Raw genomic sequence first — 14625 nt, forward strand, 5'->3', positions numbered from 1 at the left:
CCTGAAATATTATCATTCCTTGATAGTTTAGTATTTCATTTAATTGTCAATAATAATACTGGGTACCTGAAATATTATCATTCCTTGATAGTTTAGTATTTCATTTAATTGTCAATAATAATACTGGGTACCTGAAATATTATCATTCCTTGATAGTTTAGTATTTCATTTAATTGTCAATAATAATACTGGGTACCTGTAATATTATCATTCCTTGATAGTTTAGTATTTCATTTAATTGTCAATAATAATACTGGGTACCTGTAATATTATCATTCCTTGATAGTTTAGTATTTCATTTAATTGTCAATAATAACTCCTCAGTAAAATAATCATAACCATCGTAATCATCTTCTTGTTGAGAATGTCTGTATTTTATAAGAAAAAAAAGAGCACATTGACGGAGACGATGAATTGACATGTTCAGATGGAAGGGTAAAGTTCTAGAATGTAAGTCATGATAGAAATAATGAACAAACAATCTAAACAATAACAGTGGATCATAGATGACTGAGTTTATTATTTCTTTTTAGAATCTAACAAGAAATGTTTACCTTTTTATTCCTCTTGGTAAACTGAAAACTAAAAAATAAAGATAACATAAACAGATAGCTTTGCCTCCCCTGATTATTTGACATTTACACGATTGCCTCCCCCGATTCATTCAGAAGCACATAATTTCCTCGACTAGCCACTCCTTTCTCTAGTACCAGTTTAAATATCTAATTAACATGCACCTCTAGATTTACACATGGGAACACCTAGGACGTAATTATCTTCTGCTTTGAAGGGACGTCTGCAATTTATAAGATAAAATAAGAACTTCTAGCGATAATTATTTCCATGTCTTTGATTTTTTTGTAAAACATTGCTTAGAAATTCAAACTTTTTCATTGTTCGTAATGAGCTAGAGGATGGGGGATTTAATCATTGTAGCTTAGTTTTGCTGGGTTTTATTTTGAATTACATTTGTTGGTATGTCGAGTGCCGTCCATTCAACTCTGATTCTATATATAACTGTAGTTCCCCAGGTCAAACACCTGCCAACAAAGCCAGAATTCGTAACGTTGTATTTATCAAGATCAAATCTGAAATTCTCGCCACTGAAAACATCATAGCGCGTCACGTGGAGCAGAATGATTGGCTGATTTGCGAAGGGGGTCGGGAAAGTGATTTGGAAGTCTTCCGCTCGTTCATTTCGGGTCAAGGCTATCGGGAAGTTACGGACATATTGGCCGCACATAAAGTTTCCGGACTGGATTTTGAGCGAGGCCATTGTCAACTGTTGAGAGGCAAGTGTCTTGGCATGTAGTTTCAAATCTAAGTTGGCCATAGCTTGCTGCTTTTCAAACGCCTCTAGCTTGCCTGTCAGAGTTTGTAGGGTTGACTGAAAATTGGTCTGGAAAAAACTCATTTCTTTTAACTTTGTTTCGCATTTCGAGGTAGCAAATTTGACCTCATTTTGAAGCAGGTAAAATAAATTTGTGAAATTCTTAGCTTCTTGGGCTGACGTATCTTGAAATGCTACAACGCTCTTATTTAACTGTGTAAAAGATGTCTGAAGACGCAGTATATCGCTGTTAGCTGCGCTGATATTAGCGCTGACGCCAATCTTTGACTCTAACGATTGTATTGTTTCGTAATACAAATGTGTGAAGTTTTCGATTTTTTCAAAAACTGCGTCCATATCGGTGTTTGACGAACGGACCTGCGCATAGTTGGAAGTGACAACGGGTTTTCCCGATGCATCGATGCCGCTGATCTCACACTGGTAAAATCCGGTTCTTTTGAATGTAGGTCGTGCCACCGTTAGCCTGACGTATGATTTCCCCGTGTTATTTATGGCTCCGGTGACGTTAACTGAGTTGTCAGAAATGGTTTTCAAGGATCCGTCCACGTTTGCCACAGTGGCTATGTAAGTGTAGTTGGCAGCATCTGTGCCTAGGGAATGTAACAGTGACACAGAGAAGAGAGAAGAATTGATCAATCTCGTTTGACAAAGCACTTCTAGACTTTGGGTTCTGCCGATGGTGATCTCCTTTGGTAAAACTTGCAAGTCGATAGAAATATCTGGAACTGTACAATACAATAAGTTATTAATAATAATTTTATTTATAAAGCGCTATTAACAAACAAAATGTAGGCTCCAGGCGCTGTAATAACATTACAAACACAGGCACTACAGCTAAAATGCCAATTAATCTAAAAAAAAAGTTTTAAACAGATAGGTCTTAATGTTCTTAAAAGTGGTGTAGCATGTTGTCTGTCTGAGATCAATGGGGAGTGAGTTTCAAGCCTTTTTTATTACTAGTTCACTTGACAACACGAACACACAGACACACTGTTTATAATACATTGATATATACTTTGTGTAATCAGTAGAGTTGACCAGTTTGCTGATCACTTTATAATCAGTTATGCTGAGCAGTGTTTCTATAATCATTTGTGCTGACCAGTGTGTCTGCAATTAGTTGTGCTGACCAGTGTGTCTGCAACTAGTTGTACTGACCAATGTGTCTGTAATCAGTTGTGCTGACCAGTGTGTCTGCAACTAGTTGTACTGACCAGTGTGTCTGTAATCAGTTGTGCTGACCAATGTGTCTGTAATCAGTTGTGCTGACCAGTGTGTCTGCAACTAGTTGTACTGACCAATGTGTCTGTAATCAGTTGTGCTGACCAGTGTGTCTGCAACTAGTTGTACTGACCAATGTGTCTGTAATCAGTTGTGCTGACCAGTGTGTCTGCAACTAGTTGTACTGACCAGTGTGTCTGCAACTAGTTGTACTGACCAGTGTGTCTGCAACCAGTTGTACTGACCAGTGTGTCTGCAACCAGTTGTACTGACCAGTGTGTCTGCAACTAGTTGTACTGACCAGTGTGTCTGCAACTAGTTGTGCTGACCAGTGTGTCTGCAACTAGTTGTACTGACCAGTGTGTCCGTAATCAGTTGTGCTGTTCAGTGTGTCTGTAATGCATATGATCTGAACACGTCAACTAAAAGCTACGATGCATGAGTTTTTTCAAATAAATTTTTTTTTCACTTCAAAATTTTTTTTTAAAGTAAACAAAATCAATAGCTAAACGATGACTGAAAAAAAAACCCAAAACAAAACAACTAACTAAAATAGAAAAAATAAACCCAGGACAGATTTTTGATTTCGATTTGGTGGGATAAAGGAAGGAAGAGAGACAGGATGTGTTCATCTATCGGACCCCACGATGACCTGCTAACTACTGTCAAAAAAACTCAAACTAAAACTCTATGGCCTTATTACAAGGTTCTCAGGGCTCGCAAATACCTTCCTACAGGGAACAGCACCAGGAAAAAGATGAGACAGACACACAAAAAAAAAGCGATGGGAAGACAACATACAAAAAATGGACGGGACAGACTTTTAAAGAAATTCTATCAAAGACAAAAGAGGAATGGAGAAAGACGGTCAACAGATCGTGTGTGGTGCCTCAACTTTCCAACAGACCAAGGCAGATATGAAGGACAATATCTCATAAATCTTCTTATCTTATATAATACAGACGTTACTTCAAAAAGAAGATGATTACGTCCTACGCGTCATGCATTTATTCTTTTCATATTAACCAATGACTTAAATTCTGCCAAGTCACTGGCATCCCTGGCTAGCTCAGGCAACCCATTTCTTGCTCTAATAGCACTAGGGAAGAAGGAGTATTTGTACAAATTTGTCCTAGCATATGGGACGAGGAATGTGCCTTTATCTTTGTGTCTTTCAGAGTATTTTATCTTATTTAGTAATCTACAGAAGTCCCGTCAAAGTAGAGCCAGTTGATAATGGCGAGAGCTAACGGGATCTGTCAGGTGAAGGCCAGTTACTTAGAAGAGTTGATGAATACATTTTTGATTTGATAAGCTTTTTTTTTTTTAAAGAACCTAAGAAACTTGAAAAACAAACTTGCGTAAGATTGAAACTTTTTTTTTAACTTCTAAACGACAAAATGACTGCAAGTGTAACTTATTGATTGGACTAGACATAATGTAAGTAAGACTTATACTATTGACAGAGTAGGCCTAATAATTGTTTTGTTTTACATGTTTCGGATGTTCCTTCAGAGTTGAAGATAGTTTACTTCCTAGTTCAAACCTTCCTCAGGACGAAGGGGGGATGGGAGCGGGCACGACCAGGCAAAGCGTGAAGGAAACACCAAAGCTCTTAACATTCATTGTAGGGGGTAGGTCTTGAAAGTATGACTGTTCTTAGTGTAATGATTAAAATATTGAGTAAAAAGTGAAAGATGTTTTACTTACCAGTTGAAGCTACAGCCAGAAAATAATACAGACAACAGAATAGAAGTGATGACGCCATTGCTGTGTCTTTGCTGATGTTAGTACACAGTGAGTACACATCTTAGTGTACAGGACAACTACGTACAACAAGACAAGACATTTCTTAGTCAGGGGCGTTACTGAACTCTCATTAGATGTTCAAGAAACAAAGAGAACGGCACATTTCTTAGTCAGGGGCGTTACTGAACTCTCTTCATTAGATGTTCAAGAAACAAAGAGAACGGCACATTTCTTAGTCAGGGGCGTTACTGAACTCTCTTCATTAGATGTTCAAGAAACAAAGAGAACGGCACATTTCTTAGTCAGGGGCGTTACTGAACTCTCTTCATTAGATATTCAAGAAACAAAGAGAAAGGCACATTTCTTAGTCCATAGGCTAGGACAAAGGCGTACAAATGTTCGGTGAGATGTATAACTAATGAATATTCACATTCAGGGCCGGCCTTAGGCCGATTTTACCTATTGCCCCAAACTTGGCTTCGCACTTGACAGGGGCCCCGCAATTTACATTTAGCTGACTGGTCGTGCGCTTTGCGCGCTGGACTGTCGTTCGGATTTATCGACGGTCTAGGGTTCAAACCCTGCCCGCTATCATCCCCCGTCGTCCTGCGGGAGGTTAGGACTAGGAAGTAATTATCTTCAACTCTGAAGGAACATCCGAAACATGTAAAACAAAACAAACATTGTCATGTATATTATGGCTCTTGACACAGGCTTTTAAAGGTGTAGGACTTAAAGGGTTAACATATCTAGTGTATCGTAGTGTGACGAGATGTTAATTAGTTAATATTTGGCTTGTTTATTTATGTCTAGGGGAAATTTTATTAATTTTATCCCGCTCACATATAAGATTTTGTACAGGCACACCGCAACTAACAGTAAGAACAGACCAATATTATACGTTTAAAAATAAAATAATTTAATAAATGAAAGTTTACAGGAGATAAATGATTAAATAAAATTATAATTAAGAAAATAAAAGAAGTAAAGATGCTAATATCTAAAATAACTGTTCATCATGGATTGCTAATTATTGAGTGATTGGAGGAGAAGAATGTTCCTATGTCTGCTACTTATTTTTCTTAGCTGCTAGCCCGTGGGTCGTCTTCTGGCGGTCGAAGGACTGGCACTCAGAAGGATGAGTCATCCGGCTCTGTCTTAGGACGTCGGCTCGGGATGTTCTCTATGCTATAGGCAAGCTGGCTCTAGGGTGAGGCCGCTGCCTGTTTAGCAATAGAGATGGTTGGTGCTGCAGACTAAGTTGTAGTGGGACGATCTCTCAGCTGTGATCTCTAGCTCGTAGAGAGCCGTGCTAACTCAACACCAATTTGTCTTCTGCTGCGAAGGTTGCTCTAATCTGTCGGCATTAGGCAATAACTATTGGGCAGTGGACAGTTTGGGCCGGGTACTGGGCAGATGATACTGGGCAGTATAGGGCACTGTGGACACTGGGCAATATGTTAAGGCCAAGGACAGTAGGCGATGCCTTCTTGCTAACAGGTATGTAATGGGGGGGGTGTATCTGGTGTGGTCTGCCTCGGTTACAGCTTTCTATGGAGATCTGGTAGTTGTAGCAATCGTGCGTAGTAACCAGGGGTAGCAATCAGGGGTAGCAATCAGGGGTAGCAACCAGGGGTAGCAACCAGGCTGGGGATAAGAAAGACAATTAGGAACCTCCTAAAGGTATTGAGCAGGGATTCCCATATGCCTTGCAATCATTCAGATGTAGGCATTGGTATCAATCCCAATAAGGCATTTAAGACAATCATGTATAAAATCTTAAAGCATGCGTATAACTCAATAGCAAACAAAATACAGGTAAGATAACTACAGTAAATGTGTCATCATATAATGTAGGATGATACTAGCTAAGATTCATCCATTAAATGAGATTACGGCAATAAGTAATCAGTTACAGTAAAATGGGGAATGAGCATATTATATACTAAAGGATAAGATGAAAATAAAATATTAGGGATATGGCTACAGTAATAAGTGTTTGATATAGTTAATCAAAATTACATTCATCCAAGGAACTATAAGTTCACAAGGGTGGGAGACATAATAACATGTTTGAGGGATATACAACAGAAATGTGAAATGACTAATTTCACATGGGCTCTGTAAGTTTAGAGCACTGTGATCTAAGTTCTTAGACAGTACTTAGATTCACGAAAGGTTATTGTTTACATCCATCACTAAAATACAGGAATGGAGAAACATAACAAAATCATATATAATAACTATGGTTTCAAATGTAGACAACCATAGCGGCATTAGTATTACTATATGAAGATATAGTATCGACATAAAATAGTACAATGTACATACATAGTAAAGTCATAATGTAATGACGGGGAACGTGGTTGTGTACTAGTGTGTACTCACACATTCCTATGAGATAAAATGAGTATAGTAAAATGTTTACACTTACCCGTTTGTCCCTAATGAAATCTCACAACTAAACTTCCTAACAGAGGAGACTGTAAGAATCCTAGCGGGCCTAACTTGGAATGCTTTGGTCTCTCTATATATAGTTGGGGCATTTTGTTTAACGGGTGGGGAAGATAGCTAGCTGATTTTCTCACATGTATCTATGTACTGGGCATGTCAGGCGTCATGTCCGATTTATGGCCTGTACCGTGAGAGTAGGGACTAAGGTGAATATGCATTTGTCCAGCCCGATTGCAACGCTATTCTTAGAGCGATGCGTATTCTGCGGGGGGGGGGGGGGGAGGGGGGAGAAATAGGTGTGAAAAGTTATTAGTCCGCAGCGCGTAGCGCAGGTGAAGCGAATATTGTGTGTGTGGGTCACCTGTCCAGCGGTCAAAAACTAAAAGTTAGCCCTGGAGAAGCTAGTTAATGTTTTATGTCGAGATTCGTCCCGTGAGAAACGTGCGAGGGGGGATAAATCCTACAAGAAATTAGTTATGGGTGGACAAGAAAATAATTGTTTAAGTTAAAAATTAAGTTTCTCACGGTTTGCTGGGAAAAACTAAAATGAACTTATGTATGCAAGTTTCGTATCGTCACATACCCACCCACTTAAAAAGTATTCGCAGAATACTATTAGTACTTGCATATAAGTTTCATTTGAGCTTTGTCGTTGTCCAGTCTAATTGTCCTAAGGGGAAAAAAAAATGAATCTGAATTCGAGGACCGGTTCGTAAGGGAGATTGGGCGTCCAGGTATCCGTTTTAAGTCTAATTTCGATCCCACCGTGGACTGTTGTGTTTGGGTGGAGAATAACGTGACCTGTGGTTGAGGTCAGGTTTGTTTGGGTACCTGTGCGTCCTACCTGAAGCAGTGGGGGGTGATGGGGAGGAGTTGCAACATGATGGACTGGGCGGGAATCGGTGGTGACTACCACCTTTGTGATTCCATGCAGGTATCATATTTATACGTGGGGGCCAAGATTGTTGACCATACCAACGCCGTCTGACACTGTCAATGCCAGGAATTAGGGGTTTAATTTCCTTAGTTCGGTTGAACTGAGGTGTTGAGTGATGGCGCCCAGTGTTTGACTGATTTGGGCCATCCTTCTGTCTAGTCGTTCTACCGACTGGCAGGGAAAAATATGGCTTCTTGACATTTCCTAATGGTACGTATTGGGAGCCAAGAATAAAGTCGTACACGGGTGACTCCATAACAGCGGCGTTTATGGTCTCGTGCACGTATCGACATTCTACATGAACCCTCGCTATGGGCAAGACCATTGGAGGTGTAGTTTTGTCGACGGTTTGGATCTCTACCGTTTCACCGGTGAGATCTGCCGAATCAATCAGCGCTTCCCTTATTATGGAAGTAAAAGAGCAGGCTGTATCAAACATGATATAAGTTTGAACGCCGTTTATTAGGGCCTGCTCTACACCTGGGGGTGATGTAGAGGGGTGTGGCGGTACACATGGGATTTGAGGGTCTACAGGGTTACCAGTCTTGAGCCGTCGAACGGTCGTCAGGGCCGATACGACGTGTGGGGCATGTTGTTGTTGAGTCCTCCTGTCGTCACGCGTGTTATGTGAGTCACGGTGAGGGGGGTGGTAGGAATTATTCTGGCGTGATTGATGGGGAGGGCGGTTCGACTGGTTGGATGGGTGTTGTGAAGGGACACGTGCCTGGTTGTTTTGATTTTGGTTGTGAGGTGTGGGCTGGGCAGGGGAGGTTTCGCTAGATTGTGGTTCTGTTACGGGTGTCTTAGCTTTCTGGTCTCGTCTGGCAGCTATGTATCGGTCTGCAGCAATTGCAATGTCAGAAGGGTCAGTCGCCTGTTGCTCATTGACATATATTCGAGTTTCCTGCGTTAGGCAGTCTCGAAGCTGCTCAGCCAGAATAAGGTTTCTAAGACCTTCAAATGTTTCGGGCATTTTGCTGAGGGCTAGCCATTTTCCGAGGTATTTGTCCAGCCTGTCGCAAAGATTGACATAAGTTTCTTTGCGCTCAAGGCGGGACCCTCGAAACTTCTTATGGTATGAATCAGAGGTTAGCTCAAATTGAACCAATAGTGCCTCTTTTAGGGCTTCAAAGTCCTCCCGTTGGTATGAGGGGAGCTTTGTGTAAGCCTCGTAAGCTTTGCCTCGAAGGCATTGCGCTAGTCTAAAACACCACCTATCCTTGGGCAAGCTATAATAGCGTGCCACCTCTTCGAATCGTGTTAAGTAAACCTCAACACTTTCGCTCTTCTCATCGAAGGGCTCGAAGGGGATGTTTGGTGAGCTACTTGAGGACCCTTGGCTGGAAGCTGGGCTAGCAGGCTGAGAATCGGCTACTGTGCGAGCCGTCTCATTCTCTTGAGCTATTCTAGCTCTTTCGGTTGCCTGTCTCTCCCGCTCCATGGCTAACTCGTGCTCATGTTTTTCTTTATCTTTGGCTAGCTCGTGCTCATTTTTCTCCCTCTCTATTGCTAACTCGAATTCTCGTCTCTCCCACTCATCCAACTTTTGTCGGATGTAGTCAGAGCGACTTGGACCCTCTAACTCTAACAATGCCGCTGTCTCTGTCAGTTCCTGTATTTTAAGCTTTCTGTCAGAGTCAGTCTTGGATCTAGTATTGCTGGCCATTATTTATGAGAGAAATGAATGGGGGACTAATAAGACTGAAAGGATGGATAGTACTTGAGAAAAAGAAATAGATGATGCCCGTATGAAACAACCACGTTGCCCGTAATAATAATATAATATTAAGCACAGTAATGCTACTTAAAATAACCACAAATAATAATATTATACAAAGTTGATATGTGATAACATCTAAAGTAAGATAGATATAATATAAAGACTCTAGTAACACTCTTCACTCCGTTTGCAATCCGTTACTTTAAGATAATGAAAGTATGTTAAATTTAGGAAAGTTCTACTGCTGTATGCCTGTGCCTGTCTAATATAGGATTCTAGTTTCAGATCCCGGACGGGCCCCCATTTATATGTGACGAGATGTTAATTAGTTAATATTTGGCTTGTTTATTTATGTCTAGGGGAAATTTTATTAATTTTATCCCGCTCACATATAAGATTTTGTACAGGCACACCGCAACTAACAGTAAGAACAGACCAATATTATACGTTTAAAAATAAAATAATTTAATAAATGAAAGTTTACAGGAGATAAATGATTAAATAAAATTATAATTAAGAAAATAAAAGAAGTAAAGATGCTAATATCTAAAATAACTGTTCATCATGGATTGCTAATTATTGAGTGATTGGAGGAGAAGAATGTTCCTATGTCTGCTACTTATTTTTCTTAGCTGCTAGCCCGTGGGTCGTCTTCTGGCGGTCGAAGGACTGGCACTCAGAAGGATGAGTCATCCGGCTCTGTCTTAGGACGTCGGCTCGGGATGTTCTCTATGCTATAGGCAAGCTGGCTCTAGGGTGAGGCCGCTGCCTGTTTAGCAATAGAGATGGTTGGTGCTGCAGACTAAGTTGTAGTGGGACGATCTCTCAGCTGTGATCTCTAGCTCGTAGAGAGCCGTGCTAACTCAACACCAATTTGTCTTCTGCTGCGAAGGTTGCTCTAATCTGTCGGCATTAGGCAATAACTATTGGGCAGTGGACAGTTTGGGCCGGGTACTGGGCAGATGATACTGGGCAGTATAGGGCACTGTGGACACTGGGCAATATGTTAAGGCCAAGGACAGTAGGCGATGCCTTCTTGCTAACAGGTATGTAATGGGGGGGGGGGTGTATCTGGTGTGGTCTGCCTCGGTTACAGCTTTCTATGGAGATCTGGTAGTTGTAGCAATCGTGCGTAGTAACCAGGGGTAGCAATCAGGGGTAGCAATCAGGGGTAGCAACCAGGGGTAGCAACCAGGCTGGGGATAAGAAAGACAATTAGGAACCTCCTAAAGGTATTGAGCAGGGATTCCCATATGCCTTGCAATCATTCAGATGTAGGCATTGGTATCAATCCCAATAAGGCATTTAAGACAATCATGTATAAAATCTTAAAGCATGCGTATAACTCAATAGCAAACAAAATACAGGTAAGATAACTACAGTAAATGTGTCATCATATAATGTAGGATGATACTAGCTAAGATTCATCCATTAAATGAGATTACGGCAATAAGTAATCAGTTACAGTAAAATGGGGAATGAGCATATTATATACTAAAGGATAAGATGAAAATAAAATATTAGGGATATGGCTACAGTAATAAGTGTTTGATATAGTTAATCAAAATTACATTCATCCAAGGAACTATAAGTTCACAAGGGTGGGAGACATAATAACATGTTTGAGGGATATACAACAGAAATGTGAAATGACTAATTTCACATGGGCTCTGTAAGTTTAGAGCACTGTGATCTAAGTTCTTAGACAGTACTTAGATTCACGAAAGGTTATTGTTTACATCCATCACTAAAATACAGGAATGGAGAAACATAACAAAATCATATATAATAACTATGGTTTCAAATGTAGACAACCATAGCGGCATTAGTATTACTATATGAAGATATAGTATCGACATAAAATAGTACAATGTACATACATAGTAAAGTCATAATGTAATGACGGGGAACGTGGTTGTGTACTAGTGTGTACTCACACATTCCTATGAGATAAAATGAGTATAGTAAAATGTTTACACTTACCCGTTTGTCCCTAATGAAATCTCACAACTAAACTTCCTAACAGAGGAGACTGTAAGAATCCTAGCGGGCCTAACTTGGAATGCTTTGGTCTCTCTATATATAGTTGGGGCATTTTGTTTAACGGGTGGGGAAGATAGCTAGCTGATTTTCTCACATGTATCTATGTACTGGGCATGTCAGGCGTCATGTCCGATTTATGGCCTGTACCGTGAGAGTAGGGACTAAGGTGAATATGCATTTGTCCAGCCCGATTGCAACGCTATTCTTAGAGCGATGCGTATTCTGCGGGGGGGGGGGGGGGGGGAAGGGGGGAGAAATAGGTGTGAAAAGTTATTAGTCCGCAGCGCGTAGCGCAGGTGAAGCGAATATTGTGTGTGTGGGTCACCTGTCCAGCGGTCAAAAACTAAAAGTTAGCCCTGGAGAAGCTAGTTAATGTTTTATGTCGAGATTCGTCCCGTGAGAAACGTGCGAGGGGGGATAAATCCTACAAGAAATTAGTTATGGGTGGACAAGAAAATAATTGTTTAAGTTAAAAATTAAGTTTCTCACGGTTTGCTGGGAAAAACTAAAATGAACTTATGTATGCAAGTTTCGTATCGTCACACGTAGGCCTACGATTAATGTAACTTTAACCCACTGCCACTGGCGCCTATTGCGTTTGAGTTGCTTCCTATGCATATTGTATAGTAATTGTTGATAGAATGATCTAATTAAATTGTTGATAGAATGATCTAATTAAAATGTTGATAGAATGATCTAATTAAATTGTTGATAGAATGATCTAATTAAATTGTTGATAGAATGATCTAATTAAAATGTTGATAGAATGATCTAATTAAAATGTTGATAGAATGATCTAATTAAAGTGTTGATAGAATGATCTAATTACAATGTTGATAGAATGATCTAATTACAATGTTGATAGAATGATCTAATTACAATGTTGATAGAATGATCTAATTAAAATGTTGATAGAATGATCTAATTAAAATGTTGATAGAATGATCTAATTAAAATGTTGATAGAATGATCTAATTAAAATGTTGATAGAATGATCTAATTAAAATGTTGATGTAATGATCTAATTAAAATGTTGATAGAATGATCTAATTAAAATGTTGATGTAATGATCTAATTAAAATGTTGATAGAATGATCTAATTAAAATGTTGATAGAATGATCTAATTAAAATGTTGATAGAATGATCTAATTAAAATGTTGATAGAATGATCCAATTAAAATGTTGATCGAATAATCTAATTAATAGTAGGCCTAACAGTTGTTGTTGCACAAATAATGTAGAAGAGGGGCCTCGCAAGCATCCGTTACATTTGTAAAGCCGGCCCTGTTCACATTCAACTACAATTACACAAATAGTAAAAATCACTAAATTTAGAAATACTTCAGTAAAGTAGCGACAATACATAGGGGCGTACAGCACTGAACCATAACTTACAAATACCATAATACAAATATAATAAAATACTCCGAGAAATGACAGGCGGATATTCCAGCGCATATTTTTTTAAATATATTGTTTTTTGTAAAAATGATTGTAGGCTTAAGATGTTTAACATGTTTCGGATGTCCCTTCTTCATCGTTCTCATTGTTATGTTGGAGTGTTCAGATGACTAGACCAATACATGAGATGAACTGCGCAGTGGTTTCCAAATCAGGGAGCTCTCCATATAGTTTTCTTTCTATTGGGGTGATTTGGGGCCAATGTCTTGTACGGGCCTCTTGGTAAAGAGAGCAGTTTTGGAGGACGTGGTCGTCATTCTCTGGTGATACTCCACATGGGCAGATTTCACTGGTTCCAATTTTGAGCTTCTGGTACATATGCTGTCGCATTCTGTTGTGTCCGGTCCTGAGTCGAAAGATTAGAGGTTGGTCTTGTCGGGATAGCTTATAGTAAGCGTCATCTTTCTTGTGGATGTCCCTTCAAAGTTGAAGATAATCTACTTAATTCCTAGTCTAACTCTCCCGCAGGGCGACGGGGGGATGGTAGTGAACAGGGAAAAGTGGGGGGATTTGGTTACTTGAACTGTCACAGCACCCCTCCAACGAAAGTCGAGGGACAGATGAGGCCAGGCGTGACCTCCGTGAATGTCGAAGGCGCCGGGCCAGGAGGAGTGAACGATTTCTTGGTAAACCAAAGGATACAAGTAAATTCGATTTACAGTTTGCTTTCAATGAAGATTTCATCAAAGAACCATCGCGCGGTTGTAACCACGCACTTCTTTAACTCTTTCTTTCCGTTATTATTTTTCCAAAAATTTGAAGGATTTCTTCATTTTGCTGATTACTATTTCACTCCCCTGTTATGATTAAGCTTCAATAACATTTTCGCTTGTTATCAGAAAATGTTGTGTTCGGTATGGAATTAAAGGGGAAAGCATGCTCTTTTTATATAACACAAACATCAATTGTCTAAAATTAAACATGAATTTAATTTAATGAGGTCAAATCAACAATTGTATCGTCGATTAGGAGAGAAAGAGTTAATGGACCTCATTCACCAATCGTAAACAAACAACATTTAGTCACGTGATCTTATTCATAAAACAATGGGAAAAAAAACTGTCACGTGACAACCATCGTGAATTAAACATGAGATCGTAAATTATATAGAAGAGATAGAGCACCACGTGGCTAAATGTTGTTTGTTTACGATCGGTGAATGAGGTCCATTATTTGGTAGAATAATTTGAGCAGTCTTCGTTCACATTTTCCAACTGATACGCCGCCTATGAATCTCACCCAACAAACCAGTGACCTCTGACCTAGTTCCAGTCCAAGTTTGTAACAGTAGCCTATTCGTATTATTCCTATTTGTTAAATTTAGTTTCTTTGGTGACCCTGGCGTCGTTCAAATGTATTTGAGAAACAAAAATCCCACCCCTTTTTTTTTTCCGAAAAAAGTTCAGCAACATTCGAGTCAAGAAAGAACAAATAAATGCAAGAAAGCGCTCTACAGATGTTGTCTGTACACAAGTGAATCTGACTATTATATAAACACTCATCTTTTCAGACTTTTGAGTTGGGCCCATTTACTTTATAAGCCAAGGTCAAGCAATGAAAGAAATGCGTTGTTATGAAACACTTTTGTAGATAAGCACCAAGTCCAGTAACTCAAGTGTTATCAGCGTCAATGGCAGACGACATCAGTGTATGAGTGGAGTAGGTGTTTGTCTCGTCTGACAGCGTGA

The 14625-nt window shown here is 39.6% G+C and overlaps 2 protein-coding genes across 3 annotated transcripts; both read right to left on the reverse strand.

Annotated features, from left to right (window-relative positions):
- Positions 1-500: 500 nt before the first annotated feature.
- On the reverse strand, positions 501-4408 carry LOC106080195 (uncharacterized). The gene is made up of 2 exons (XM_056034187.1): positions 4283-4408; positions 501-2076 (listed from the first exon to the last, which is right to left on the reverse strand). Exons 1-2 carry the CDS (start codon positions 4338-4340, stop codon positions 938-940), a joined length of 1197 nt encoding a protein of 398 aa, XP_055890162.1. The 5' UTR covers positions 4341-4408; the 3' UTR covers positions 501-937.
- Positions 4409-5088: 680 nt separating this feature from the next.
- Positions 5089-11706, reverse strand: LOC129926998 (uncharacterized). Of its 2 annotated transcripts, none has more exons than XR_008778706.1 (2): positions 6756-11706; positions 5089-5968 (listed from the first exon to the last, which is right to left on the reverse strand). XR_008778706.1 is itself a non-coding variant. In XM_056034060.1 (2 exons), exon 2 carries the CDS (start codon positions 9376-9378, stop codon positions 7525-7527), a length of 1854 nt encoding a protein of 617 aa, XP_055890035.1. In that variant the 5' UTR covers positions 9379-10628; positions 11416-11706; the 3' UTR covers positions 5089-7524. The 2 variants fall into 2 exon arrangements, 1 of the variants encoding a protein (XP_055890035.1); XM_056034060.1 differs by having other exon boundaries at positions 5089-10628; positions 11416-11706.
- Between the last annotated feature and the right edge of the window lie 2919 nt (positions 11707-14625).

This window comes from Biomphalaria glabrata, chromosome 6 (genome assembly GCF_947242115.1).
Source record: "Biomphalaria glabrata chromosome 6, xgBioGlab47.1, whole genome shotgun sequence".
NCBI classification, from domain to species: domain Eukaryota; kingdom Metazoa; phylum Mollusca; class Gastropoda; family Planorbidae; genus Biomphalaria; species Biomphalaria glabrata.

What these genes read in the sequence shown, in the direction of transcription:
- LOC106080195 (XM_056034187.1), bottom strand. Translation starts at nt 4,340, where the DNA reads ATGGCGTCATCACTTCTATTCTGTTGTCTGTATTATTTTCTGGCTGTA. An exon ending in TCTGGCTGTAGCTTCAACTG is followed by an intron (nt 2,077 to 4,282) that starts GTAAGTAAAACA and finishes TGTATTGTACAG; the next exon opens with TTCCAGATATTTCTATCGAC.
- LOC129926998 (XM_056034060.1), bottom strand. Translation starts at nt 9,378, where the DNA reads ATGGCCAGCAATACTAGATCCAAGACTGACTCTGACAGAAAGCTTAAA.